Below are 22,200 nucleotides of genomic sequence, written 5' to 3'. Positions count from 1 at the left end.
CCAGTTCTGTATCCAAATGGCTAGTTCTCCCTGTATTCCATGAGATCTAACCTTGCTAATCAGCCTCCCATGGGGAACCTTGTCGAACGCCTTCCTGAAGTCCATATAGATCACATCTACTGCTCTGCCCTCATCAATCTTCTTTGTTACTTCTTCAAAAAAACTCAATCAAGTTTGTGAGACATGATTTCCCACACACAAAGCCATGTTGACTATCCCGAATCAGTCCTTGCCTTTCCAAATACATGTAGATTCTGTCCCTCAGGATTCCCTCCAACAACTTGCCCACCACCGAGGTCAGGCTCATTGGTCTATAGTTCCCTAGCTTGTCTTTACCGCCCTTCTTAAACAGCGGCACCACGTTTGCCAACCTCCAGTCTTCCGGCACCTCACCTGTGACTATCGATATATAAATATCTCAGCAACTGGCCCAGCAATCACTTCTCTAGCTTCCCACAGAGTTCTCGGATACACCTGATCAGATCCTGGGGATTTATCCACTTTTAACCGTTTCAAGACATCCAGCACTTTCTCCTCTGTAATCTGGACATTTTGCAAGATGTCATTATCTATTTCCCTACAGTCTATATCTTCCATATCCTGGAGGGATCAAATTCAATTGGAGGGATCAAATGCACCTCGAGTGACGCATAGTGGAATACCTGCTGAATAGAGCTCTCTAAATTCAAATAATGTTGATCTTGCTAATATTGATCTTGCTTTATGCACCTCCTGTGCAGTGTAATCTGTCTGCTTTACTCTGTCTAAGCACCCTATGATCGGTATATCCTTGTTTGTTATGATCTGCCTGAACTGCTCGCAAAACAGAACGTTCCCCTGTACTTATGTACACGTGACCACAATAAATCAAATCAAAACAGAAATTGCCGGTGAAACTCAGCAGGTCTGGCGACAGCAGTGGGAATACCTGCATTCAGTTCGGAAGCCTGACTCTGAGCCTCCAGTTGGTGTTGTTTTAATTTTTTCCTGCTTCCACTTCTGCTCTGACTTTCCGGTCCTTAACCTCCTAGCAAGCCCAACACAAGTGTAAGAAGCAGTTCCTCATCTTTCAATATGGCACTTCACAATCTCCTTGCCTTCACAGCCAGGTCTGCTGAGTTTCTCCAGCATTCTCTGTTTGTTTCAGATTTCCAGCGACTGTGGTATTTGCTTTTATGTCAGCATCTATACTGAGGTCTGCAATTTCAGATCGGAACTTCAGTGGTCGTGCGTTTTGACTGCATCTGAGGTTGCTCTTTGTAGCTCCTCTAGGCCTTGTGTTTCTTCACTTGCCCTGCATTCATCTCCTTTAATTCATGGCAAAGTTGGATGGTTTGGAGAGTGGGATGGGGCCTCCTGCAAAATCTGCCCAGAGACAAGCACATGTGACCTGGTTGGCGTGGGGAAAGAGACTAAGTCAAAGGTCTTTGCAAGTAAAGTGCAAACTTTAATAATTGGACACAGCTTCCATGCATATAGACTCTGTGTTAATCCAAAGAGTAGGAAGAAGACCCGTGAAAGGTGGGTCTTTGCAGGTGGCATAGTGGCTCAGTGGTTAGCACTGCTGCCTTACACGCCAGGGACTCTGGTTCGATTCCAGCCTTGGGTGACTGTCTGTTTGGAGTTTGCATGTTCTCTCTGTGTCTGTGTGGGTTTCCTCTGGGTGCTCTTGTTCCTTCCCAGCATCCAAAGGTGTGCAGGTTAGATGGATTGGCCATGGGAAATGCAGCATTTATAGGGTAGGGAGGGATCCTCTTCAGTGGGCTGGTGTGGACATGATGGGCAGAACGACCTGTTTCCATACTGTAGGGATTCTATGATTCTAGGTGTTTCTCTGCCCGGTAGAAAAAAGACTATTTTTCAATTAACCACCAAGCAATGTGTTGGTGAGAGCAGGTTGCCCCTTCAAAGAAACATAGTTTTTGGAGCTTTAAAAGGAAGGGGTTTTGTAGAGAGTGCCTCACTATTAGGAGTCCATTTAACTATGCTCAGAAGATTGTGTACATGACTGTATTTCACACACTAGATGATTCACCCTAGTGTGCCAAGGTGAAGAGATCCTGTCAGGGTGGCATGGCGGCTCAGTGGTTAGCACTACTGCCTCATGGCGCCAGGGACCCAGGTTCGATTCTAGCCTCGGGTGATTGTGAGGAGTTTGCACGTTGTCTATGTGGGTTTCCTCCGGGTGCTCCAATTTCCTCCCACAGTCCAAAGATATGCAGGTTAGTTGAATTGGCCATGGGAAATTGCCCATAGTGTTCAGGGATGTGTAGGTTCGGTGCATTAGTCTGGGTAAAAGCAGTGTAGCAGAGTAGGGGAATGAGTCTGGGTGGTTTACTCTTCAGAGGGTAAGCATGGACTTGTTGGGCTGAATTGCCTGTTTCCACACTATAGGGATTCTATGTTATGGTATGTTGAACTCCCAAATCGCTTTCTACCGAGAGTATGGTGCAATGCATGAGTATACTATGGACATTTCAGTTCTGTTGAGAAATAAGTGGGGAAATACAGGTTCTGTAGTTAAACGTAGTTGCCTGTTAAGTAATGTTTCGTCGGTGTTCATGTTAATTTGTTACAGTGAAAACCTTAAAATGTGAAATTTTGTGTGTGGCCCTTTTGCTTTGGTCAGAAGAAAATTGATATTTAAACAACATTTTATTGGTCTCTCTGGGATTCATACCACCCACTGCTATCCTTTTTAAATTCCTTGTACCATTTGCGATAGAATCACTTACCTTCAAGCTATTCACAAGTGATCTCTTTTGTTCCATTTCACCTTATCGCCTTCCTTGCTTCTGTACTTGTTACATCTCTTTGCCTTCCAGTTCTGAATTGTTAACTCTGTATGGTTTTTTTTGTATTTATTGATGTTATTTCATTAAAATTGCAATGAAGAAAACGGAGTCTGCCTTAGAAGCACACATTAAAAAAAGGAGCCCTGACAGGATTACCTGTCTGTATTGGATGTAGAGTTCTGTGTGTTTGACTGATCTTTGCATCTGAATTAGTAATATGTGGACTCTTGGCAATGAAAGACCACTTGGGAATGGCAAGAAAATCTGTTGTTCTATGCTAATTGTATGGGTTTTATCCCCCTGTCCTAAATATTATATAACAACAAAAACAAACTGCAGATGCTGGAATCCAAAGTAGACAGGCAGGAGGCTGGAAGACCACACCAAGCCAGGCAGCATCAGGAGGTGGAGAAGTCGATGTTTTGGCTTGCTGAATATTGCATGGCATCTTTGCAAGGGGGAGAGGGGGTGGTGCTAGTGGTGTGTTGAGTGTGAAGTCTTGATTTTCTTTTATATAGTGTGGGAATCCTGGTGTTTTGAGATACGTTCTTTATCTTGGCTTGTAGTTCTTGTGAAAAAACTTCAGAGGTGGGGTGATGGTGCCCAAAAGAAAGGCAAGACCGATGTCAGGATGCCATCAAATGTTTGCTAGTCAATGATGCACTTCAAGTGTAAAAGTTGAAAAGTGTGGTGCTGGAAAAACGCAGCAGGCCAGGCAGCATCCAAGGAACAGGAGAATCGACGTTTCGGGCATTAAACCCTTCGGGAAACGAAACATCGATCTCCTGCTCTTTAGATGCTGCCTGGCCTGCTGTGTTTTTCCAGCACCACACTTTTCAACTCTGGTCTCCAGCATCTGCAGTCCTCACTTTCTCCTTTTTCAAGTGTAAAAGGTCAAGGTGAAGTCGCAATAATCCTATCAGACTATTAGCTGCTCTGTTATTAGAGAGAGAGAGGGAGGGAGGACTGGTGGTGGTTTAACCTGAGGGTCACCACACCTCGTGAGGGGAAATGTTGAAAAAGAGAGTCCTCAAGCGGTGTAGGAATTGAACCCACTCTGTTGGGCGTCACTCTGCACTGCAAACCTGCCATGCAGCCAACCATGTAATGTATGAATCAATGTTGTCCATTTGCACCCATGAATAATCTTGTGATGACCAGTTTCCTGTTCTGCTGATGGGGATTGATAGATACCTTCCGCTCCCATCACTCGAGGTGTTGTGACCCTCAGGTAAAACATCCACTAGTTCCTCTCTCTCCCTCCTTCCCTTACCCCTCTCTCTGTCTCTCTCTGTCTCTCTCTGTCTCTCTCTGTCTCTCTCTGTCTCTCTCTGTCTCTCTCTGTCTCTCTCATAGCAGAGCAGCCTAGTCTCTCATAGCAGAGCAGCCTATGGTCAGGTAGAACTAGATTGACTTGTCTTGACCTTGTAAACTTAAAATACTTCACTGACTGGCACACCCTTGATGGAATTATAGGCACGATTAGTCTGCGCTTATTAATCCCATGGGATCTGTTACACCTACATGAAAGAGTGGATGGTGTCTCAAAGTGTGAAGATAACACTTCCAAATATTGAGGGATTGGCACACTGTTACAATGGAGTATCAGCTGGGTTTTTCTGTTCTCCCAGATCCTGCGAGTGTGAAGTCCTTTCGACAGAGTTTCCGTATCTCTTTATATTGTTCAGCACTAGCTTCTTGAAAATGTTCCCACTTAGCACGCGAGTCTGCATTCTGGCTCCTCGCAGGGATCAGCCGTTGGGTCTTGTTGCCGGGTGAGTCATGAAAAATGTAGGGCATTGAGAGCTGTCTCCGTCAGGACATCGGAAGCTGGAATTAATTCGTGATGGGCTGAGAGCTTTTGGCTGCATTAATAATTAAGCTCATTCAGTCTCTTTCAAAAAGGAAGAAGGCCAAATGCAAAGGACTAAGGATTATTTGAATATCTGAGTCTGCTTTCTGCAGCTTGTCTATCTGTCAGTTAGCATTAATTTGTGCTGCATGCTTGTATACCATTTGAAGCAAAAATTTATTTGGCAATGACTGAGTATTTGCAAGTTTCAGTTTATAGCTTCTGCCTTGAGCATTCAGAAGATGATCAGAACTACAGTGACCTCCTTGGCGAACTCCTTGACGAACTCCTTGACTAATTTCAGTCCGAAAGGATTTCCTCAGGCTTTATTCCTTACCCACTCTCAAGTTAATTTTGACCTATTTTATCACTTTTTCCAGATTACTTGTTTTTGGGAAAAATGCTAATACCGTGATGCAGAAGGTTTTTTTTTGGGGACGGGGAGAAATGAACCAGAGCCTCTGTGTTTGCCCATCAATGTTCCCTCGATCTCAATTTCATACGTGGGTGGTGATTGTTCACTGCTGCCAACTCTCCTTTCTAACCAACTGTTCAGACACGCCATTATTCCCCTGCTCTGGAGCAGGATGGTAGTTGAACCCAGGCATTCTAGCCCAGAGGTGGGGACAAGATCAGTTCACCACAAGAATCCTTTAAACAGAGCAGTTAACAGATTATGGATAGGGATGGGATTCAAACTCACACATGCAGAGCTCATTAGTTGAGCAGTCCATCGCCTAAACCTCTCCGCTACCCTGTTGCAACTTTCTATTTTTTTCCGATGGTCTATCTAATTGTGATGGAGGATCGACCACTATAATGTCTTAAGTCATAAAGCTTTTACAGCATGGAAAGAAGCCCTTCAGCCCATTGTGTCTGCACTAGTCATCAAGCATCTATCTGTTTCTAATCCCAGTTTCCAGCTCTTGGTCCGTAGCCTTGTATGCGAGGGTGCTTCAAGTGCTCATGTCAATATCTTTAGGGTTTCCCCCATCCACCATTCTTTAGGTGGTGAGTTCCAGATCCACACAGTTCTTTGGGTAAAAGAAAATTTTCACGTTCCCTCTCAACCTTCTGATTCTGGCCGTGAAGCTGTGAGCCCTGGTTATTGATCCCTCTACTAAGGGGAAAGCTGTCTCTGCCCCTCAGCCTTCTGTGCACTGAGGAAAACATTCCCAGGATATCCAGACTGTAAAAAGATGAGGCAATAAATTATGTCTTGTGATAGCAGTCGGTACAATTATTATCACATGTTAGGCATATTTCTAACAATCAGAAGCCAGGTATGTCACAGCTGTCTCCATCAGGATCTTATGCAAGACTACTTTGTTTCCTAAGACTGTGTGCTGTCATTAGACTGGGTGGAGCTCAATACAGCTCAATATTAACTCTTGATTACCTTACACAGTGTTGAGCAGTAAAGTACTGCATGCTAAAAATACCTTCAGTATTTAGTATCTTTGCAAATTTTGGAATGTTCCAAAGCAGTTTACAGCCAATGATGGACTTTTTGAGATGTCAGAAATCAATGACACCAGGTTTTGTCCAACAGGTTGATTTGAAATCACTAGCTTTCAGAGCGCTGTTCCTTCGTCAGGTGAAGTGGAGGGAAGCGCACCTTTTTGAGATGTAGTGGTGACTGTCTGTGTGGAGTTTGCACATTCTCCCCATGTCAGTGTGGGTTTCCTCTGGATGCTTTGGTTCCCTCCCACAGTCCAAAGATGTGCCCGTTAGCTGGATTGGTCATGCTAAATTGCCTTGTAGTGTGCAGGCGAGGTAGGTTAACTATGGTAATCATATTCAGCCCATCACATCCAAACCAACCCTCCGAAGAGCATCCCACCCGCTACCCTATCCCTGTAATCCTGTATTTCTCATGGCTAATCCACCTAGCCAGCACTTTCCTGGACACGATGGGCAATTTTAGCATGGCCCATCTACTTAATCTATGGGAGGAAGCCAGAGCACTCAGAGGAAACCTGCGCAGATACGGGGAGAATGTGCAAACTCTGCACAGACAGTCGCCCGAGGCTGGAATCAAACCCAGGACCTTGGCACAGTGGGGCAGCAGTGTAAACCACTAAGTGTGGAGTTAAGGGGATAGGGTGAGTTGCTGTTTGGGAGGTCGGTGCAGACTCAACTGTCCAAATGGCCTCTATTTGCACTATTGAGGTTCTATGACTCTATGAAAGATTGTAATGAACTTGCACGCAGCAAGCTACCTCAAAAAGCAATGTAACCATGGTTGTCTAGTGGTGTTGGGCGATAAATATTAACCAGGATAGGGGGAAGAACATTCATTCTCCTTTTCAAAGTGGGATTGTTTTGAACCATTTGAGTGGCAAGGCCCCACAGATCACACCTGGACAATGGGATGTGTCAGAGGGAGGTGACTTCACCAGCGGATTTCTTTTGTCGTCTTTAAGTGCTATGCAAGGACCTGCCACCAGGGCAGTCACTGGTTAGCAGTCTGAAGTTCTGGGCTCGCACTGGAGTCAATCTATCACTGTCTCACTCCTATCAATCCAGTGAGGCAAGAGTTTCGAGAATGATTGATTGATTGCGTCCATACATTTGAGCAATTTCTCAGCCCTTGATGGACAAGAGATTTCCTTCTTAACAAATGAGAATGTCCACAGTGTTCAGGGTTGTGTAGTTTAGGTGCATTAGTCAGGGGCAATGTAAAGTAATAGGGTAGGGGAATGGGTCTGGGTGGGATACTCTTCGGAGGGTTGATGTGGACTTGTTGGGCCAAATGGCCTGTTTCCACACCGTAGGGATCCTACGATTCTATGAATGCAGTTGAAATGTGTTTTTCTTTTTATCAATGAGTGCTTTCTTTCCTGAGGATCATGGTTTGTTTTCTGGCAAGGTTGAAGATTGTGGTTCTGTGCATTTTGCAACCTAAACTCATTGTGAACAGCTTGGAGTGCATCTCTGCAGGGAATTAGCACTGGAGGAACAAGCTGTCATTGCACTGATATTATCCCAGAGCCTCCAGGTATTTGCCCCACATGGTCGCACTAAGGATTGCAAAACTGAAGTCCTAATCAAAGTAAAGAACTGTGAGAAACTGGAAGGGTTAAACGTTCCTTTTGAGTTTTCTCAAAAGTGTGCGGATGCACTTCATATGAGGTAACATGCCGCCACCCATCTCTCCCCCCCCCCCCCCCCACACTGACTGGAGAGATCATTCACCCAATCCGCTGTCAATAGCCATGTCTAAGAGCTAATGGGTGAGCAATGATGAGCATCTTGCCCTCTCACAGGCGTTAACACCATTCCGTGTAACGCTAACAGCTTCTAGGTCCTAAAGCCTACAGCTCAAGGCCTTCTCGGCACTGGATTCTGCTGTTCAGCGCCATCTCCTTACCAGCCATCTGTGCGTCTGATTGCCCCCAGATGAGGCAGTTGGAGGATACACTCCCACCATCCCCAACCCAGCAGGCAGGACACGATGGAGTCTGGTCGGGAAACTAGTTGATCTTTCTGCCTGACCGGTGAGCAGGGAGGTGGTGTGTCAAGGTCTTTATGTGGCTATTAATTGACCACTTAAGCACTTCTCTCATCCCTGACAATTTGGGAAAATTGCCCTTGACCCTCCTTGACCCACTTGATTGGTGAGGTGGCATGAAACAGGTGAGTTTCTCTCCCGTGCCAACTTACCCAAATATTGCCCCCCCTCTTGTCAACTCTCAAGAGGGAGCATTTACTCCCTCTGTTCCTATGTTCTCATAGAGCAAAACATTTTTACTGCTTGTAAAAACAGGAGGCCTTTTGTGTTACAGAAGTGGATCCTGTGGAAAATGTCCCTTCTCCAATACTGCTTTTAAATAGAAACCAGAACAGTGACCCAGTTTTTTTGCAGATCGCATGAGCTGTTGTTGCCGTCCTTGCTGATTAGAGACTGGGAGGGTAAAGTTGAGCCTGGGAACTCTTAAACAAGGTGAGATAGTCCAGAGGGACTGAAATGAAGTAAGGAGAGAGGGAGCTTTGTGTGTTTGTGCCAAGGCAGCGGCCAGCGTCGCAGAGTGGCAATCAGTAATCCCCCTTGCAATCTACTATCCAGCTGCTCTAGAAAGTAGCACAGTTCACTGTTGTCCATGGAAATGGAGAGGAGGAGGGGTAATGGGTGGATAAAAAGAAATGATTTGATTGAATTGTGTGGGAAATAAAAACCATTCACCCACTTTCACTCAGTATGGATAGCTGATTGACTGACTAAATTAATAATGAGCTATTTGTTTAATTATTCATATCTTCTTTTTGGAATTGCCAGCTGGGAGACACAGTGAGTAAACCACAGAAGCAGTTGTAATTAAGGCTAATGTGTAAACAACATAATAGTGGTCATTAAAAGAATTGACAGCATAGATGATGGCCACTCATGAGCTGTTTCTGCCCCAGATGAGCCTTCTCCCATCCTACCATTAACGATAATGAACCATTTCACTCTGCTTTCTCTCTGCACAGATGCTGCCAGGCACGCTGAGTTTCTCCAGCCATTTCTATTCTTTTGTTTCTGATTTCCAGCATCTGTAGTTCTTTGTTTTTATTTGGGATCAACCTGCTTGGTTGTGATTTTGTCTGCCTATTCTAATGGCTAGAGGGGGAGGTGGTGACCTAGTGGTATTATCACTGGTTAACCCATATACCCAGGTAATGTTCTCGGTTTGAATCCTGCCACGGTAAATGGTGGAATTTGAATTCAATGTTTAAAAAAAAATCTGGAATTACGAGTCTGATGATGACCATGAATCAATTGTTGAGAAAAGCCCATCTGGTGCCCTTTTGGGAGGGAAGCTGCCATCCTTACCTCGTCTGGCCTTCATGTAAATCCGGACCCATAGCAATGTGGTTGATTTTTAACTGCCCTCTGGGATGGGCCAATGCTGGTCTAGCCAATGGTGCCCCCATCCCGCAAGTGAATAAAACACAACAAATCTAACAGGGACTCTCAATATTTCCTTCCTTTCCCTTCTCCTACTAATCCTTAAATATGAGCGTGCATGCAGAGTCTGACAGAATTCTCACTCTGATATTTTTTTTACCATCCCAGGAGTCTTCAAGATCCAAGTACCCGAAGTCCCCGTGGTTGCCATCTTTGGAAAAGACATCACCCTGAACTGTTCCTTCACCACCAATGCCACTTTCTCCCTGGGCGACCTCAGTGTCATTTGGCAGCTCACGGAGACTCGGAAGATGGTGCAGAAGTACCCGCACCAGCCGGACCAACAGGCAGACAACTTTGTGAACAGGACAGCGCTGTTCACCGAGGAGCTGGAAAAGGGCAATGCATCTTTGCTGTTGAGGCATGTCCGGATTGAGGATGAGGGCAGCTTCACCTGCTTTGTGAGAATTAAAAGCCACCAGAGTGCTTCCATCATGCTCCGATTGGCGGGTACGAGAATGTGACTTTGTGCCCACAGCAATGGGTTGACCTACATCGGCTCCCAGTGTGATATTACCACCATTGAAGCATATCCTCCCTACTTTGTGCAGTTAATTCCCTCATGACAAATGATAACATCTTTCCTAATTACTTCTTGTACCTGCGTACTAACACTTTGTGATTCATGCACAAGGACACCCAGGTCCCTCCTGTATCTCAGAGCTCTGCAATCTCCCAAAATGATGATTTTTGCATTCTACACACCAAAATGAACATCCACATTTTTCCACATTATGCTTCATTTTCTAGTGCTTTATTCACTCACTTAGCTTTTTTCATCCTCCTTCTGTCCTCTTTGCTCTTGCTTTCCTGCATATTTTTGTCATCAGCAAAGTCAGCAACAGTACCTTCTAACTCGTCATCTAAGTCATTTGTATAAATTTGTGACTAGTTGAGGGCCCAGCTCTAATGTTCATGACACTTCCCCTGTGACATATTGTGAAACCTGTAAAAGACCCATTAATGCCTCTTCACTGCTTCTTGTTAGCCGGTTAACTTTCTCTCCATGGCAACATGCTACCCAGTCACACCATGAGCTTTCATTTCTTCAATATCCTTTGAGATAGCACCTTATCAAATGCCTTCTGAACATCTAAGTATAGTGCATCTCCCAGTTTCTCTTTATCCACATTATGTAATACCTTTCCAATAGATTCTGTAAACATGATTCCTCTTTCATGAAATCATGTTGACTCTGCCTGATTATCATGAACGTCTCCAAGTGTCCTGCTATAATGCCTTCGATAATAGCTTTGAACATTTTCTCTATGACAGTCATTAAGTAACCTGACTTGTAATTTCTTGCTTTCTGTTTCTCTCAATTTTTCTGAGCAAAGAAGCTACATCTTCCAATGTAACGGTGTCATCCCTGAATCAAGGAGGTTTTGAAAAATTAAAATCAATGCATCACTATTTCACGAACCAGGGGAGCTGCTCCTCACTGGGCATTGCTTGTCACAGGCAGAATTAGAGAGTGATAAAATAAGATAGAAAAAAAGAAACGTGAAGTAGACCAACTAATATGACATGATAGAATTTATAGAAATGTCTTCCAAGAAGGTAACAGAAAGAGTACAGTTTGATATATGTCTGATTACCAAATTTTGTTGTATTTAGTCTTGAACTATAATAAAGAGTGTTATAAATACTAGGCCTGAAAACATTCTCTGACTCATGGACCCTGACTTTCTTGAGCCAAACGCCTGAAAGTGGGCATAAAACCACATGAGAAATGTAAAGGCTGGCTGACAGGAAAGTGGAATTGAGACCACAACCAGGTCTCAACCAGGCTAAGCAGCCTTGAAGGTCCAAATGGCATAATCCAGCTCCTGTATCTCTGAAGCTATTTGTCTTTTGGAATTCTCGCTTTTGGCTCGATAAGTGAAATGTCAGAGTTCGGCCATTGAGCCCATCAAGTCTTCTCCGCCATTCAGTCATGACTGACCAGTTTGTCATCCCCATTTTTCTGCCTTCTCCTCATAACCCCTGATCCCCTTGACAATCAAGAACCTATCTATCTCAGTCTTAAATACACTCAATGACCTGGGCTCCACAGCCTTCTGTGGCAGTCAATACCATAGATACGCAGTTAGTAAAATTGAGATAAGGAATGAAATGAACATTAGATGGTGTTGATTGGACTGGTCAGGACCTGGGGAAATCCTAATAACCAAATGGCTGCAGAGAAGTCGTGAAGTACTTTTGGAATGAAACGTGTCGGACTGGTTGAGAGTATTTGCCTTACTTATCCTTCTGTTGTTTCAGCTTCTTACTCCAAACCCAGTCTGCACTTGGAACCCAACAAGAATCTCAAGCCTGGTGATGAGGTAGCCATTGCTTGTCACTCTTCTGGCGGTTACCCCCAAGCTACGGTGCAATGGCATGATGGGAAAGGGAGCAACATCACCGAGAATGTCACCACTTCGCAGGTAGCCAATGAGGACGGCCTATTTGACGTCCGCAGTGTGATCCGGGTGATACTGGAGCCCAACAGCACGTACAGTTGCCTGGTGAGGAACGAGCTGCTGAACGAGGAGACCCAAGCCTTGGCAACCATTACAGGTCAGTTGCACGTTGCTGTCGCCAACTTGGCGATCTGAGGTCTGCAAAATATAATAGGACATTGTAACAGCACAACTTTCACAGCATCCATTCCAATTACTGTGAGCTGCCTCAAAGGAGTTCTGAAGTGTTTGAAACATCTGTTCATCCATTCTGCTCTGCAGTGAACCAGCTGAAAATCACTCAACATCACAATAGGATATCGGCAAAACATGTTTAGAAATTTTGATGGGCAATTTTTTTTTTTCTTTTTAGAAGGGAGAGTGCGGGAAAATGCGCTGTTTCCAATTTTGTAACCATTTAAACCCATTATAAGTGTGGAAAATGATGGCAGTGTGGCAGAAGCCTTGCAGTATCTGGATGAGAGTGATTAGTAAATGTTATCTCTTCAAATGTTTTCATTTATAGCTGGTTACAACTTTTTTTTTAGACTTTTGTGAAGTCTAACATGGTAGATTTTCCGTAAAGGAGCTGGGTGTATTTATTGTAGATCAGGTAAGTGAACTGTTTCCACTGGCAGACAAGTCATAGAGTCATACAGCAAAGAAACAGACCATTTGGTCAAACCAGTCCATGTCAAACCAGTCCAAACATAATCCAATCCCACCTGCCTATTCCTGACCCATAACCCTCCAAATCTTTCCAATTATGTACTCCTCCAAATGTATTTTAAATGTTGTAATTGTGCCCACATTCATCACTTCCTCAGGAAGTTCATTCCAACTTGAGCCACCCTCTGAGTAAAACATTTGCATGTCATATCTTTTTTAAATTGGTCACCTCCCCCCCTTAAAAGTGTGCCCCTAGTCTTGAAATCCCCCATCCTAGGGAAAAAGGCAACTACCATTAACTCTAACTATACCTCTCATTATTTTATAAGCCCCAGCCTAGCCAACCTTTCTTTATAATTCAAACCTTCCGTACCTGACAACATCCTGGTAAATCTCTTCTAAACCCTCTCCAGCTTAATAATATCCTTCCAATAACTGGGCGACCAGAACTGGACGAGTTGGTAATGAGAACGCGCAAGTTTTTAGATCAATTTTTTATGGACTGAGTTGATACGCTCTGGAAATTCACTGCCTGGAAGCAGGGTGGGAGAGTGGATGCAGATTTAATGCAACTTCTAACATGGAACATTTGGAAAGGAAACATGGGAAAGTTTATGGTGTAATGACAAGGGAGTGGGACTAATTAGATAGCTGGACAGCCAACATAGGCACAGTGAGCTCAATGATCTCTAGTGCTGCATCAGTTTGTATTAAATGGTAGAGGTGGCTAGCTTTCCAATTCAGAATAAACCTCTCATTTCACAGGCCGTTCTCATTTGCTTGAGTCGACGGCCAATGAACTGAAGAGGTTTTGCAACTTAATACAGTTAAATCTACCTTAATTTAACAATTGGAAGCTTTTAACCAGAAATCTGCAACAAAAGGAATTGTATAAACAGCTCAATGTTTGCTGAGAACTGTGATTCTATTTAATTAATTGGATTCTGAAAATAGCATTTAACTTTGTCCAATCAAAGTAATTTCACAGTGTGTTAGATTAAAACTATAGAAGGAATGCAAAGCCTTCTTTAAAACACAATTAAATAGCAGGATTGCTTTGCAGTGTATTTGTACTGGCCTTGTCAGATTAATGTTAACTTGAAGGATTGACAGATTTAACCTTCAGGTTCATTCGTCCATCATTCATCTTGTCCTTAAGTTAGGAGGACAAGGCTATATGTGTGCCTATTATTGGTTAAGTGTATGACCTCTCTAACATGAAATGTCATTGACTTAGCAAATGTTAAATAAGCGAAGGTGACAGTGATATATTTGCGTGTGCCCTGTGCTAAACTTGAATTTGAATGAAGACTTACCGAACCTGTCCTGGAAATCACCTTTTAGTTGAAGGTAGAATTCCGTTTCTGTTGTTGTGAATAGCCATGGGGTTCAACAGCCAAAGAAATGGAGTTATGTGTTTTATTTCATGATATCACTGGCAAGATCAGCAGAGGTTGCCCTTTCCCTAACTGCCTTGCTGTGCATCTAGAGTCACATGTAGGCCAGGTGACATGAGGTTGGCAGATTTCCTTCTCGAAAGAACATGAATGAATCAGATGTGTTTTTGCAACAGTCAATATTGTCTTGGTCACCATTACTGAGACTAGCTGTTGCTTACAGATTTTTGATTTATCAACTTACTTTATGAATGAGTGGATTTCAGACTGATTCAAACTCTAGTCTCCACAGCCTCTGTCTGGACTACTGGTTCACTTTCATTCCCATTATAGCACAGTCTCCACACGTACATAATGGAATTTAAAGAAGGCAAGCATCTAACGAGCACTTCAGCATGGGGGTGAACACACTGTTTTTCTCTGGATCCCTTACATGGCAGAATGAAATAATGAATGATTCCACTCCTCCCCCCCCCCCCCCCCCCCACCACTTCCGAGTTCCACCTGTCAATCGGTGTAAAGCTGAGGACAGTGAGGATAGGATTTAAGACATGGAGGTCACACCAGCATTGTTGGAATCCAAGAGTGAAATGTTAAAGAGTGCTCAAGCTTAGTCCAATCCAAGCTTAGTCCTGCGGAAAACCACCTGGCACTAAGAAGAAGCTGTAGAACTCGAAGGTGACTTAACAGTCTTCAGTGTTTTCATACCATTTATCTTTCAGTCATGGAAGATCTTGCTTTAAAAGTGAGCATATAACCTTTCCTGCTACCATTGTTGATTGGCTTCCAATGTGGACGATTTTAGAGCTAAGCTGCGGGAACTGGTGGCATTCCCCCACGTCACTGGCCACTTGCACACTATTACAGTTGTAAGATTCAGTTGCAAAGATGCTATTCCTTCACCGTTCAGAATTGTTGTTGAGATACAAGTGATGGAGTTTAGGATGCAAAAATGAAAATGTAACTAAAACAAACAAGGGAGGCGTGGTGTGGCACGGTGCTTTAGTCGTTAGCACTGCTGCGTCACAGTGCCAGGAACCCAAGTTCGACTCCAGCCTTGGGTGACTGTCTGTGTGGAGTTTGCACATCCTCCCTGTGTCTGTGTGGGTTTCCTGCGGGAGCTCTGGTTTCCTCCCACAGTCCAAAGATGTGCAGGTTAGGGTGGATTGGCTATTCTAAATTGTCCGTAGCAGGGATGTGTAGGCTAGGTAGATGAGCCAGGGTAAATGTAGAGTTACGGGGATGGGATAGGTGGGATGGTCTTTGGAGGGTCAGTGCAGACTCGATGGGCTACATGTCCTTATTCTGAACTGTTGGGAGTTTGATTCTAAAAGCAGAAAATGCTGTGAATGCTCAGCAAGTCAGGCAGCAACTGAAATAAAACTTTTGTTAATGAGCTGCACAGTATTGAACTACTGCTGACTTTTTATTTTGCAATAAAGTTCATTGGTGTGCAAGTTCTTTTTTCAGTTCTGCTGTCAGATCAACTGTTTTGAACTGCAACATATCCATTTCTGTGACCCAGACTGTCATTTTGCTGTGCCTTGGATTTTTAAGGTTGCAGCCTAATATTTCAAAGTGACTGCCTTGAGGGTGACCAGAGAAGGTTATAGCTGCTCAACTCATTATCGCATGTTGGCAGTCACCTTAGAGATGAAGGGGAAGATTTCCAGCCTGATCATTGATACATGCAATTAGAGATACCATTGTCCTACATCTTTCCAGCAAGGTTGTCAGCCAGAACTGTATGCACTTCAACAGAGATTGAAATCATAGCTGTGTGGGAGTTAGTTATCATTGTAATGTACCATCACATGCTGACTGACTGAGGTTCTCCCTGAAGACGGGCGTCTTGCTGTTGTGCAAATGTTCAAAAGTCTATTTTTACAGAACTGTAGGAGTTCTTTGCTCGTTACCATGTGTTAGTGGTATTGTAAACACAGTGGGAAGATTTCCTCTGCCTGACCTGCTTTTGATTAGCAGTGGTCAACATGAAGAAGTCTTTTATTTTTCTTGTATGCTATCTTCATGATACCATTAACTTGCAGTGACCAAAGGGATCTTTCTCCTGCAGTGACAGATTGAACAGAAATTGTTCCCTTTTTTTTAATATGAGCAGATCTCTCAACATGAATGCGATGAATTGTGAGCTAGCTTTGCATATTGAGAAATTACAGATCTGGCAGGATTAAATTCAACCAGGTGTACTGGGAAAGTGATACACATCCCCATACCAGTTCCAAAAATTCAAATTTGCTCATGTCCAATATGCTAAACCAATATAAAAACTTGCAGGTGATCCAGTTCTGAGCACCTACTCTAGGAAAGCTTGAGAAATGAGTTCTTGTCTCTTCCACCCTTACGGACAAGCCCTTAACACTATGGTAGCCCCAGTCAATGTTTCGAAAGTTAAAATCTTCTACCATAACCACCGTATTATTCTTACAGATAACTGAGATCTCTTAACAAATTTGTTTCTCCATTTCCAGCTGACTACTGAGAGGTCTATAGTACAGTCCCAATAAGGTGATCATCCCTTTCTTATTTCTCAGTTCCACCCAATGAAGTTTCCTGGACATATTCTCAGAACAGGAGAAAGTGAGGATTGCAGATGCTGGAGTACCAGAGTTGAAAAATGTGGTGCTGGAAAAACACAGCAGGCCAGGCAGCATCCGAGGAGCAGGAGAATTGACATTTCGGGCATAAGCCCTTAATCACCGATTTTTTTTTTTTTTACCTGAAGGGCTTATGCCTGAAACGTCGATTCTCCTGCTCCTCAGATGCTGCCTGACCTGCTGTGTTTTTCCAGCACCACATTTTTCAACTCTCATAATCTCAGAACATCTTCCCTAAGTACAGCTGTAATGTTATTGCTAATCAAAAATGCCACTTCCCCTCCTCTCTTGTCCCCTTTCTCTCCTTCCTGTAGCATTTGTATCCTGGAATATTAAGCTGCCAGTCCCCTGTTTTTTAGTCATGCCATGAGTTCATCTGCCTTTCCTGCTGGGCCTCTTGCATTGAAATAAATGGAATTTCATTTATCAGTCCTGCCTCGTTCTCTGTTTTGTTCCTGCCTGCCCTGACTATTTGACTTGCTCCTTTTCCCAACTGTACCAGTCTCGGACTGATCTCTTTCCTCACTGTCTTCCTGGGTCCCTTCCCCCTCCCCCCCACCCCCCCAATCTTACTAGTTTAAATCCTCCCAAACAGCTCTAGCAAATCTCCCTGCCAGCATATTAAGCCCCCTTCCAATTCAGGTGCAATCTGTCCTCCTTATACAGGTCACTTCTAACCCAGAAGAGATTCCAATGATCCAGAAATGTGAATCCTTCTCCCCTGCATCAGCTCCTCAGCCACATATTCATCTGCTCTATCCTCCTATTCTTACCCACACTGGGTTATAATAATCCAGATTACTACCCTTGAGGACCTCCATTTTAAAGTCCTGCCTAACTTCCTATATCCTCTTTGTTTTCTCTTCCTGTGTCATTATTTCCAATGTGTACAAAGATCACTTGCTGGTCCCACTCCCTTTTTGAGAACATTCTGCACCCTCTCTGAGGTTTCTTTTGATTCTGATACCAATGAGGCAATTCTGACGTCTCTCTCTGTCAGCTTCAGAAATGTCTGATCTGGAGAAATGGGCAGCATTCCACTGTTCTCTCACCATATGTTTTATAGTTTGTGGAGAGCTTTTAGGGCATTGAGGGGGCAATCCACTTGCTGCAAAATGCACACAGAGTTCGTGTAGCTCCAGCAGTACTGCAGCAGTTCGTGGCATTTATGGTGAGTCAGTGAGGTTTTTCAATGCCTCCATATTATGAAGACACAATCGTCCTGTTTCTCTGGCATGTTTTATTGTGCCAAAGCTTCTGATTACACAGCCGAGCATAAGCGTGTGAGGAGGTGGTGAAGGAAATTGTCAAACAAGCCACCGTGAAGTTTAACACACAGGCTGTTCATAACTCCTACATTTGTGAAATAATGAGATGAGAACTTACAGACTGCTCTTGTTTATTGCCATTGTTATTTATCGTTGGAAAGATTAGATTTGAATGAAGGCTGCAATCTGGTGTATCATGTCAAACCAATTAGAAGCTGAAATTTGACTGTATTTGATGAGAGAAAAATGATCCTGTAGTGGTTACAATGAGGTCCGCCAACTGGACATCGTACAATATGAGTTCCCTGATTGGACCAGATTAGCAGCCCCAATCAGGGAGCCCTAGCTGACGTAAAAAGATTGTGTTAAAGTTTCGGGTCAAGTGACCCTTCCTCAGGTGTTCTGAGGAAGGGTCAGTTGATCCGAAATGTTATCTCTGATGTCTCTCCACAGATGCGGACCTGCTGAGCTTTTCCAGCAATTTCCATTTTGTTCTGATTTCCAGCATCTTTTAAAAAGGTTGGGTGTTAGAGATACTGCCACTCGGGTGCCTGCCTGTAGATGAGGCAGTACCATAGTCAGGGACTGTCCTTGTGTAAATAAGGGGTGATCGTGTGACAGGACTTCTGTCTCTGCGGAGTTATTTCTGATCCTTGGCCTAATGTTTACAGGGAGAAAGTGAGGTCTGCAGATGCTGGAGATCAGAGTTCAGAGTGTGGTGCTGGAAATGCACGGAAGGTCAGGCAGCAGGCGGAGCAGGGGAATTGACGTTTCGGACATAAGCCCTTCATCACCAATTTTTTTTTAACAGGATCCACTTCAATACTCTGTGCCCTTAGCCAGACATTTTGGCAAAAAAAAAGGGAGAAGGAGAATGAATTTGCTTAACTTTGAGATTTAATTTGGCTACTTTAGATGCAATGAGATTGCTGAGGTCTTCAATTGGCAAAGCAAACTTGAAAAAGTCTGTAAGTTGTTATTGCATGAGAGTTGTGCCCATTCTTTCCCACTCTCTCCTATGTTCCCTCACACTTTTTTTTAATCCAACGTCATGCTTGTTATCTTGATCCAGAAGTTCTATTGAGAGACCCGGGAAAGAAAGCCTGTCATGTTCCCCATGAGAATATAATGCCAGCCATAGCTCAAGTTGATAACACCCTCATTTCTGGCTCAAAAGTCTTGGGTTCCAGTGACTCGGGTGCAACATCTCGGCTGGTGCTGCAACTCACCGTGACGGGCATGCTGCACCGTCAGAGAGCTTTGCTTTCCAGGGACAGACATTCCAGCTGAGGTGTGTATGCAACACACCATATTGTTCCACTTCGAAGTGAAATGAGGATGTTTTCCCTGGGTGGTGCCTGTCTCTGTTCCTCACAAAATGACTGCAGGACCTGGCCATGATCACGTTGTTGTTTGCGGGACCTTGAAGAGCGGCAGCCCCATCTTCCGACATTACAGCAGTGACTGTGTGTCAAGAACGATTACCTGTAAAGGGCTGCCACGCACTGAGGTCACATATAAATGCGAATTCTTTCTTTTGAGTTAACAGTGACTTGACAGCTTTTTAGCGCGTCCTTTGAGGCTGTCCTGTATGAGTATATGTTGTGAGATATTAACATTGAAAGAAGTACGGTGGTATGAACAAGGTTCAGAATGTGGCATTGCTGAATTCACCTGGCTTTCCTTTTTCACTTTCTGCTATGGTGGTCTGGCAAATAAAAGACTACATCATCTATTTTTTTGACAATGAATACAGTCTTTGGGCTGATTTAAAACTGAAATGAGCTGCCTGGGAGTTGAGGGGGAATTTAAAAAAGAGTGAATGAGAATGATTTTGCAGGAAGTAAGGAAGGGGGGAAAAGTATAAGAAAGGCCTTTTTAATTTTCACGCATATTTCCGGGAAAGTAACCTTATGGTTTCTCCTATTTTCCCAGTACATTTAGTGCTTAAGATAAGGCACCAAATTCTTACAATTGCCTTTTAGATTAGATTACCTACAGTGTGGAAACAGGCCCTTCAGCCCAACAAGTCCACACTGACCCAACGAAGCGCAACCCACCCAGACCCCTAACACTACGGGCAATTTAGCATAGCCAATTCACCTGACCTGCACATCTTTGGACTGTGGGAGGAAACTGGAGCACCAGTTGCTGACTTTCCCCTCTGGTGCCTTAACCTAGAGTCAACATGTTGAATTGGATATCAGTCTTTGTAACGAGAAAGTGTGGACGGCAAGGTGGCACAGTGGTTAGCACTGCTGCCTCACAGCGCTAGGGACCCGGGTTCAATTCCCACCTCGGGCGACTGACTGTGTGGAGTTTGCACATTCTCCTCGTGTCTGTATGGGTTTCCTCCGGGTGCTCCAGTTTCCTCCCACAGTCCAAACATGTGCAGGTCAGGTGAATTGGCTATGCTAAATTGCCCGTAGTGTTAGGTGTAGGGGTCTGGGTGGGTTGCGCTTCGTTGGGTCGGTGTGGACTTGTTGGGCCGAAGGGCCTGTTTCTTTTAGATTAATCTAATCTAAAAGGCAATTGTAAGAACTTGGTGCCTTATCTTAAGCACTAAATGTACAAACATGAGGAGAATGAGATAGAGGGGGCATTATGGAGGACAGCTGATTTTCTCTTGTTTCCAGTTATTGTGTTTGTCCATTGGAAACTCATTTGGACAAATTTCTAAAAAAAACATGTGAAAAAACTAGATTCAGTCAGAATATGTGATGTGATTCTTTTTTTTATTGGAATGGATTGCTCATCACAGCTGATCCAGATCTTCAAGCATAAACTCATTTTTGTGTACCTTCAGTGCTTTAATACTTCACTTTCAAACAGGACAGTGATTTCAACAATGTAAATATAGAATAGCACAGTACAGGCCCTTCAGCCCTCAATGTTGTACAGGCTTTTTAATCCTACTCCAAGATCAAATGAACCTACATACCCTACATTTTACTATCATCCATGTGCCTAGCCAAGAGTTGCTTAAATGTCCCTAATGTATCTGACCCTATTACCACTGCTGGCAGTGCATTCCACTCACCTGTGTGAACTGTTCAAGGCTTTTGTTTGTACTCTGTTTCAGTCCAAGATGAATGCGATGCATATCAGCTTGTGTGGGTGCAAATGAAGAAATGCCTGAGTAACATTGCCCTTAGTCTTTTAAATAATATGTTAAAACAAGAGTGACGATATGTATGATTCTGTAAGCTGTCAACGGACATATGTGAATAGAGACAAAAAAAAAGAACTGTGGGTGCTGGAAATCAGAAACCAATGAAATTGCGGGATATTCTCAGCAGGTTTGGCAATGAATGTGGAGAGAAATCAGAGTTAATGTTTCAGGTCCAGTGAGCCTTCTTTGGAACTTTGTTGCAGCAGACCTGCTGAGATTTTCCAGCAATTTCGGTTTTTGTTTCAAATATGTGAAGGTGATTTGTTCCACAAACTACGAAAGTTTGCTTGAATAGTGCCTGTGCTCTGGGGACTCAGTGCAATTTTGACTTACCCTGGAAAATGGGGACAATAACGGTGTCCTGTAAATACAGTTAATGTTAATACCTTTAACTGTTCTGATTGCTGTGAAATCTGCCCTCTTGAAGTTCCTCGAACTGAATCACTCCACATTGCTAGCAGTGTCTTCAACTTCCTAGGCCCTGTACTCTGAAATTCTTTCTCTGAACATCTCCATTTGATTATGTAAGGTTTTCAAGATCCTGGAACAACCTTGTGATGATGTCTCAGAGCTGCACATCAATATACATAAGTAGCACTGTGTGAGTGGAGTTAAAACAGAAAACTTGATTAAAACTCTCTCTGGAAGACTCCTATAAGCACCAGAATAGATTAGTCTTGACCGCATGTAACTATAAATGAGAGATTGCGATATTAATGATTACCATGAATAGCAGTATTTGATATTAATAATAAATAGTTAGATGAATTTGTTACTGCCATAGAGAAGTATGAGTGGATAATTTGACTTGGCAATTATCTCCTATCAGGTGCTGTAGAATCCATATGGGTGTATAACAAGGGGACAATATACTGGTGAGCGCAGTCTACAAACTCCCCAACAGCTGTTTTATATGACAGAGAATAAATCAAGAAACAAATTGGGCATGTAAAAATGGCCAAGCATTAATCATAGGTGACTTTAATCTTCATATAGATTAGGAATATCAAATTAGCAGAAGTACTTGGAAGGATTCA

The 22,200-nt window shown here is 43.5% G+C and overlaps 1 protein-coding gene across 8 annotated transcripts in view; it reads left to right on the top strand.

Moving 5' to 3' along the window:
* The window catches only part of cd276 (CD276 molecule), a 350,663-nt gene that overhangs the window by 129,569 nt on the left and 198,894 nt on the right, over nucleotides 1-22,200 (top strand). For all 8 annotated transcript variants that reach the window (XM_072553075.1, XM_072553074.1, XM_072553068.1 and 5 more), the window contains 2 exons: nucleotides 9,707-10,048; nucleotides 11,864-12,160. In XM_072553075.1, coding sequence (XP_072409176.1) covers nucleotides 9,707-10,048; nucleotides 11,864-12,160 — 639 coding nt within the window. The remainder of the gene's footprint in view (nucleotides 1-9,706; nucleotides 10,049-11,863; nucleotides 12,161-22,200) is intronic.

This window comes from Chiloscyllium punctatum, chromosome 33, assembly GCF_047496795.1.
Source record: "Chiloscyllium punctatum isolate Juve2018m chromosome 33, sChiPun1.3, whole genome shotgun sequence".
Classification (NCBI taxonomy): Eukaryota; Metazoa; Chordata; class Chondrichthyes; order Orectolobiformes; family Hemiscylliidae; genus Chiloscyllium; species Chiloscyllium punctatum.
Note: the sequence above shows the minus strand (reverse complement) of the source record. Positions and strands in the feature narration are given on the sequence as shown.